Source organism: Diospyros lotus, chromosome 11, assembly GCF_014633365.1.
Source record: "Diospyros lotus cultivar Yz01 chromosome 11, ASM1463336v1, whole genome shotgun sequence".
Lineage (NCBI taxonomy): Eukaryota > Viridiplantae > Streptophyta > Magnoliopsida > Ericales > Ebenaceae > Diospyros > Diospyros lotus.
This window is the reverse complement of record NC_068348.1, coordinates 30,092,228-30,101,156: the sequence shown is the minus strand read 5'-3', so window position 1 is coordinate 30,101,156 and position 8,929 is coordinate 30,092,228. Positions and strand designations below refer to the sequence as shown.

Below are 8,929 nucleotides of genomic sequence, written 5' to 3'. Positions count from 1 at the left end.
TTCTAAATGATTAGCAGTGTTTTAAACCCATTTTCCCTTGAGTCTGTTGTCTTCAGATACAGAAAAAGGGTTGCCTGACGGAATGGATAACTAATGTAAATATTGCTGTATGTTCGATATTTACTTTAGACAGATTGAAAACGTTTTAATCTATACTGTGGATTTCACTTTACTGGATCAAGGCATTAGAATAATTAAAATTTAAGATTATTGTATTTATTTTGGTTAAAGAAGTTTGATTATTTGGTTAAAGAAGTTTGGCTAAGAATAATGTTAGAAATCATAATTGATAATGGTATCATCAGTTATGTGTCGCATCTTTATTAATAAAAAAGTGTTAGGTAGAGAAAATAATAATGCATTATCTTAATTTCTTATCATAAAGCGACATTATACAATTAATGACACCGTCATTGGTAATGATTCCTAATTAACATTATTCTTACGTTAAATTAGCCATAAAGTTATTTATTACTTCATTTATTATTGGACAAGTTATTATTATTTTTTTTGAATTTTACCTTTATTAATTATGGAAATGCTACGGTTATTTTTAAATTATTAATGGTTAGAGTTTAATCGGGTTTGAATGCTTCATTTATTATTAGTGATGCATAAATTTTAGAATTTTATCCTTATTTTTTGAATTTTTCTTAGTGTTCAAATAGCATTTTTGTATTAATTATACAATGAAATTTAATTTTTATTAAATTTAAATTTAAAATTTTCTAGTGTGATAACAATTATATAAGAATTAATAGTTAGGGATGAAGTGACTTTTCATTTTAAAATTATTTTTTTTATTTTTGAAAAATTCATCAAAAAATGATAAAATTTAAGAAAAGATAACTCAGACTTCCCCCATTAACTATCTCACTTAAACCCTAATTAACTTAAACTAAATTAATTAGATCATAATTAAATAAATTTAAATTTAACCAAACAAAATAAAAAATCAAACATAGGAAACCCGAAAAATAGAACTTGTTCTTCACCTAAAGAACACAACTGCATGGGGGGGGGGGAGAGAGAGAGAGAAGAGACATTATCTTCTTCATTCTTGACATTAGTAGTCTTATTCTTCATCGTAGATAATGGTTGAGATTCTCTGTCGGTCTTCTTCCTTTATTCCTCGCTTTCTTTTTCTTTATACAGCTCTATTAACAACCATAAGGAGGAAGGCAAGTAGGTGGAGAGAGAAATAGAAGATAGATGAATTTTTGGAATGCTTGATTGTTCTATATTTGAATCTTATGAGCTAATTGATGTTGTTGTAAATTAACTCACATGTGTCTTCTCAACCTAATACGAAATTAATTATGTCGTCTAACTACGCTTCTTTTGACAATAATTTTATTCGGTTAGTAGAATTCATCACCTATCGTCTGAAGAAAAAGAATAGACAATAAAAGGAATGAAGAATTGCTAACAACGGAGTAGAAGAAGAAGAAGATGAATAAAGTCGACAACAAAGAAGAAGATGCCATAAATAATATTTTTTCTATTTTTTCATCTCTCTTCTTGTGATTGTTGGCGTGAGAAGGGTTGATGTTGTCAACCATTAGTCAAATAAAAGGTTTTGACCTATTCTTTGGCATTTTCTTTGTTGTTTTTTTGTTTTTTTTTTTATTTTGTTTGATTAAATTTAGTTTTAATTTAATTAGGGTTTAAGCGACGGAGATGGTAATAAAGTCTGTCAACTTACCATTCTTTTTGGATTTTCTCAATTTTTTTTTTTTATCTTTTGATGACTTTTTGTAAAAATAATAAATTTACTTTTGGGATAAAAAGTTGCTCTGTTAATTTAAATTTGAAAATATTATGTAATTGCTATTGTTATAAAAATTAAGTTTTATATTTAATAAAATTTAAAATTTATTATATAATTGAGACAAGGACAAAGTTCAATTTTTTTTAAATAATTTGGCCTCAATCTCTAAGTAGTTATAACAAACATAAGCCTATGAGACTCTAAGAAAAAAAAAAGATAATTCTTTTTGTCTTATGAAAAATAATTTCTCTTATTAGCTTTAAAATATCATTACTTAATTAGATAAATATATATTTCTCACATTAACTATTAGAGATCAAATCTTTTTAGTATATAAGTTCGTAATTTTTAAATTATATATTAAGTATACATGTAATTATTGTCTTTGTTCCCTTATAAGAAGAAAAACAGGCAAAAAGTAACAAATTAAATAGAGGACAAAATAAAATTCATATATTAGGCTAACAAAGAAATTGTTTCTTAAACTTATCAAAAAGAGGGGAAAAAAATTAAAAGAGGAAACCTAGCCAGCTAGAAGGAACAATTCTTGAGAATGAAAGGTCCTGCTGATTACTCGTCTCTATACTTACATATATAGCTTAAGCTAAGCTATATCTTCCATTTTATTAATCTCTCCGAACATTATCCATTCATTGCAGTCGAAACAAAATCAATGGAGACTCTCCTATTTAGGGTCTTGACAATCTAAATGTCTTCTCCTTCATCATCTCTTTGATTCATTCGGATATTCTTTGAATTTGCACCACTGCTCTCACTTCCTCAATTTGCTTTTCAAAGCTAATTTTTTGAATCAATCGGAAGTTGGCGGCGGCGGCAATGGATGTTGTTGGCCGCATGGCGGAGGCGGAGGCGGAGGCGGAGGCGGCGGCTGTACACATGGGTTTACTGGCGGCGGCGGATTTGGCGGCTTTGGGTGTGGTGGTGGGGCATAAATCGGCGGCGGGGGCGGGGGTGACAAGAGCGGGGTTGGCGGAGGTGGTGACTTGAGGCGAGGTGGAGTTGGCGGCGGCGGCGGAGGTGGTGGTGGTGGTGGTGGTGAGTTTTGAGTGCAATTGCCATGTGGAGGCGGCGGTAGCGGCGGCGGAACAGGCGGCGCACATTTGAAAGCTTTACAGTCGATTTTCCGTGCCAAGAACACCTTACACTGCAACTTCGATCTTTGATTCTTCCTCCTGGCCAAACAATTCCTCGAATTATCAAAACCATTCAAATTCAAACATTCCAACGCTTCACTCTCAAAGAAATTATAATCGTAGCCGAAATTCTCCAGCCCCGGAATCGAACAAATTTTCTCGGAAACTTTCCCGGAAAACATATTATGAGAAACATCCAAATGCTGCAAACCCATCATCTCCCCGACACTCTCCGGCAAACACCCCATTATCCGATTAAAGCTCACGTCAAAAACCGTCACATTCTTCAAAAGCCCAATCTCCGGCGGCAAACAAGAACTGAATTCATTGTTCTTGAGGACAATCTCATTCAAAGTTCTCGCCATTTTCCCTATACCCGCCGGAACACAGCCGGAAAACCGATTGTTCGACAAGACCAAGACGGAAGCTTTCGAGTTCCCAATATTTTCCGGCAATCCAGATGTAAAACGATTATCATTTAGAAATATCGCGTCCAACTCTTTGTCGAACAGTTTGTTCGGAAGCTTACCTTCGAACTCGTTGAACCGAAGATCGAGGTAGTGGAGCTCGGGAAGATTAAGAACATGGGAAGGAAAGTCGCCGGCGAATCGGTTGTTACTCAGATCTAGCTCGAATAAGAGTTTCATGTTCATGAAACTGGGAGGGATTTTGCCGCAGAATCGGTTGGAATTCAGGTGGAGCAAAGCGACATCGTAGAGCAGGCCGAGTTCGTCCGGGAGGTGGCCGGCGAGGTCGGCGTGGTTGAGGTCGACGCCGGAGACCGTGGTCTGGGATGGCGTGTCCAGCGCCGGCCAGCAGAAAACGCCGGTGTAGTTGCAGACGCCGGAGCCGACCCAGTTGGCCGTGACATTCTTGGGGTCGGAGATTATGGAATTTTTCAAAGCTTGTAGCGCAATGTAAGCGTTTTTGAGCCTCGGGTTTTGGAAAACTAGAGATGGGTCGATTGTTAGAGAACTGGGTTGAATTTTCCAGAGGCCGCCATTGTTGAGTTGAGTGATTTCTTGAGCTATGGAGGCGCCATTGATGGAAGTGATGAAGAAGAAGATGGAGATTAATGGTGCAAGCGCGTGCATTCTCAAGGCTCAGACCAATGGGAGAGCATAGCCACAATTGGGTAAAACTGATTCACTTTGGACTTGAAAATAATTCTTCTATTATTTCACAATATATGGGATTGAAACTCTCACGTTTAAGTTAATACTATAATCATTAAACAAAAAGAGAGGAGAAAGAATTGCTGGTTGGAGAGAGTAGTTTTCTTTCAATATTTATACACACATGTTTAGTGGGCATTCCAAAGGGCAAAAAAATTGGATTTTGTTTGGACAGAGAGAAAGCGAGGGAAAATTGGGTAGGAAAAGGGGGCAGCTAATTGGCACTGGATCTGAGGGGTTTCTCGTCATTGATTGCAATTTTATGATAGAATATTGTTGAAATTTTAATGGGTATTTGAGCTCATGCTGCAAAGATTTCTGAGTTACAGTTTTAGGACCCAACAAACTGATGAAAGAGTCGTCTCCACTCTTTACTGTTTACTCAATCAAAGCCATGACTTGGTACTTCCACTATTAGCTTCAAGATTTTAAAATACAATAACAAATTAAGAATAGCAAGCCTTAATCAACTAAAATTAGTAAGAGAGGCAATGGGCTTTCTTTGGACTTGTAGTACCTCCTCTCTTCATCCCATTTTCTTTTCCTATTTTCATTAAATAATAGATTTACCTTAATGGGTATGTATTAAAATACCATTAGTTCGATTAATTTATATAAAATTTAAAATTTATTTTTTTTTTAAATTATTGTGTATTTTCAATTCTATTTTTTCTCATAATTTTCTTTTAGGGGACATTTGTTAATCAAGATATAGGGTGAAAAAGCCAAGATATGAGATGCATTCCGGACTTCTATCATTTTCAACATTATGTCAAGTTTATCTAATCACTTTTTGATTTTGAAACTCAAAGAGTGAAGTTGACCATTGACCTTTCAAGTTTCACATTATATATTCTCAAGAAATATTGTGCTTCAATCTTTCATCCTCATTCTCTGTGAAAATTATTTTTTTTCATTGTAAATTATTAGCAAAGCATTTTACCAGCTAGATAGTTAGATTTATGAGAGAGTAATGTGCTTCTAAGAGTTGCTATTTTCATTATCCCTCTTGTATTATATATTTCCTAGCAAGTTGTATTAGAAGAACTAGCTCGTATACCAATTGGTGTAATATATAGGCAAAGGCAGATCTAGAAACAGATTTGAGGGAGGGCTGGCCCCCAAATCCATAAGCCATTAATGAGGTTAAGGAGGGGCTGCCTAATATTTCAAAATTATGCCTAATAAATTTGGGAGACCTAATAAATCTGGGATGCTCCAGCCCGTGCCTACCCTCTTCTAAATCTGCCCCTATATATAGATTGTGATTTGTATTCATGCGATTCGAAAGTTTTAATATATGTTTAGATCTAATTTCATCAATGCATGCATATAATACAAAAAGTTTGAGATGTGCTTTAGAAAACAACTTTTTGATGTGTTCAACCTAATATAAAAATTTAAAAATTAATTTTTTTATTTTCTAATTTTAAATTGAAAAATAGAATTCATAATTTCATTTTAAATAAATTTTTATTTGAAATTTTTTCAGAGCACAAGCTACATTTCCAATTGATCAACAAGGAGATTGGTTAGAAACTTGTAATATTAATTATTAAAAACCTAAATCCAAAATGTTCCATAAATTTCCTCATTATAGTCTAATATCAATTTTGAACTTTTTTTTTTTCTTGAGAATCAATAATTGGGTTTTTATTTTTTTGCCTTTTCATGATAAGTTTTTCGTTTTACTTATAACTAGCACCATAAGTATGAGCCTCTAGAGTCAAATTATCTCCTAAATTACTATCTATATTAACACTTGTGTATTCTTATTTGTTATTATATAAATCAAGAATTAACACATCTCCTACTATATATATAATCACCCCCTTTTATTTCCTTGTCTACAAATTGAATTAGTTTAGGTTTTACACCAATTCTTGGATAGATATTTAAATTTTTTGGTGCAAAATTAAAGATTACATGAGTCATAAGCATACATTTTCTCAAACCGTGCACATGTGATTACATGAGTCAAAAAAATTACTAGAATTTAAAGAGTGATGATGATAGTCATAACAAATTCCTCCGTCATATACCTCTCTTTCCATCTCTCTCTTGTTTCTCTCTAATTTTTTTTTATTTATATATATTTTTTATATTCTTTCTAACCCATAACTAGATTTTCTTCACCTTTATTATAAAAATTTATTTCATCAATCATTAATTTGTCCTCAAGGCCCACAACTTTGGCTTTGTCTCATGACTCTATTAAAACTAACGAAGATCTTTAACAGTGGTATTGTAGTATTGAATAAGAGTTTATGAGTGACCCAATTGATATGGAGTTCGTACAAATAAGGAGTGTTATTTGGCATTTGATTTACGTTTTTGGTTCTCCAAATTAATTGAAAAAAAGTTTTTTGTCAATCTAAACAGATTTTAGTTGGGTCAAAGTAGATCCTTTTTGTGTATATATTGATTTTTAATGTAAATTATAAGTTGAATCTATTAATTATTTAGTCTATGCCATTTGGGGTTTGATTTTGTTTGGTAATCCATTTTGTTTGGGAATTAATTTGGTGTTATTGTTGATTAAATCTTTTCTATTTTTTTTCCAAAATGTCATTCCACTTCTTAATCTCAATTAAATTTTCATATTTTCAATATAATAGCTTTCCTATTTTCTAAATTTTAGAAACAAAACAATGTGTTATGCCTTCAAAAAAATAAATGCAAGGGTGATTATATTGTTATTTAGCTTTTAAAGTCAAAATTCTATTTCCTTCAACTAAAAGTGATCTTTAATCACACTTTTTTAAATAATATTTATTTATGGTTTTTAAAATTAATATATAATAATTTATTTTTATAATAAAAAAAGTAATTAATTTTTTATTTTTTCACATTTTCCATGTCAATCTATGAAATTGCTTCAATTTCATGAAATAAAATTAATGTTCTATTATTTGTTGTGCATGTACAATAAAATTAGTTTTCTATTACTTACACATGAATAGTTGTGCCATCTTAAGATGTGATTAATTATTTTTACTATCACAAAATCTTATAAAATATTTTCTTTTAAAGTTCATTCTCTCTCTCTCTTCGAGTGTCTCTTTGTTTATGAGTTTTCTTTTCTCTTTAACCTACAACTAGGGTTTTATCTCCTGGCAACTGTTATGTTGCCCATTGTCGAACAACATAACAGTTGCTCGATTGAGAGAGAAGATGTGTGTTTCATGCATGTGACGTGGGCCCCACATGCATGGGGCTCACCTCCTCTCTCTCAGTCGAGCAACTGCTATATTACTTTACGATGAGTAACATAGCAGTGCCTTTTATCTCCTTTCATTGCGAAATTCTCTTTCGCTAATTATGACCTTGTCCACTAGACCCATAACTTTGGTTTTGTCTCCATACTTCATTACAAATAGTTATGTTTTAAGTAGTTATGAATAATTTGGTTTAGATGTAAACATATATTAAATATTATTTAGTTAAATTCAAAATTTTTAATTGAGAGATAAATAATAGATGTACACTGAATTGAATCGAACCACTCTATAATTATTATCTATATCGTACATTTTCATCTTGACATTACTTAACTTCAAAGATTACTATTTTATTGACCAAATTTTCATACTTTTCAAAAAAAATTTCAAAACAAGCCATTTTTACAAACGCTCAATTCACCTATCTTGTAATACCACACCATTGCATTATTCTAATAAATCTAGGTCGAATAAGACAAAAGTTGAGGATAATTGCATGAACTATTTAATCGCTCAAACAATATCGATCCGTTATCTTCCAACTTGGACAACGAGTCACTTAAAAAAAAAAAATTTGAACAAGTCTCAAAAAAATTCTATCAACTCTCACTATTTATAAATTATAAATTAGCTAATTTTATTCGAACCCTCTAAAATAACATTGAATTGAGATACGAGAAGAGATCTAGTCTTATAAATGATCTTTTGACATTTAATTTTTTTATTTTATTAATGTCAAGTGTTTCGAGTTAATTATAAAGCTTCACAAAATGGTGTAAAAAATTAAGTTAACAGATAAAATAAATTATTTTTTATTAAAAATAAATCTTAAATATTATATCACATTCTTAAATTTTTTATTAATAATTAATAATTAAAATACATTAAAAAGCTCAAACAAACAAAATGGACGACGCAACGTAACTCGGTTACGTGGCAGATTAAATGCCGCGTCAGATATATTTGTCTAATTCAATCTAATCCATCCACGTCGGCAGACCCGCAATTTCAAGCTTCGAGGTTCATCTCCGGACACGTGTCCGAACATCTGCGTTGCATGATTTTACGGGTTGTCTGTCTCTTTCCTTCCGACCTCGTGAGCTGTGTCCAACTCAGATCTCCACCCTCCATGTCTTTGTCAACTGTCACGCGCAATGCTAATGTACGCTCGTCCTCATGCTAACTCCCCTGGTCCCTCACTCCTCACCCTCCATTCTTATTACTTTTCAATATGAAAAAGAAAAAAAAAAAATATTATTATGTTACTTGAGTTAAACCCCAGCTATGCAGGGGATAAGACCGAGAGGTCCTCTAAATTTTATCCACATCAAACCATCGTTATATTACTCGGAGAATATAACAATTTTGAATAATCTAAGTCAAATTTAGGATATAGGCAAACTCATAGCGCATTCGTCGGAGATATTTTGATGGGACGGAGGGCATTTGAGTAAATTCACGTACATTTCAATCGATCAGACGGTCAATCAATTGGATAGTTTCGGACGTCGCTTTCGAAGGTCTTTTCTAAACCACGGATTCACGGTCTTGGAAGTCTCGGGAGGGAGAGTCGAAGCTTCCAAGGTACTATAAAAGCCCCTCCCATTC

General features: G+C 32.6%; 1 protein-coding gene across 1 annotated transcript; it reads right to left on the bottom strand.

Annotated features, from left to right (window-relative positions):
- Positions 1–2,582: 2,582 nt before the first annotated feature.
- Positions 2,583–4,019, bottom strand: LOC127812832 (leucine-rich repeat extensin-like protein 3). Its single transcript, XM_052353358.1, has one exon. The coding sequence runs from the start codon at positions 4,017–4,019 to the stop codon at positions 2,583–2,585; it is 1,437 nt and encodes a 478-aa protein (XP_052209318.1).
- Positions 4,020–8,929: the final 4,910 nt, after the last annotated feature.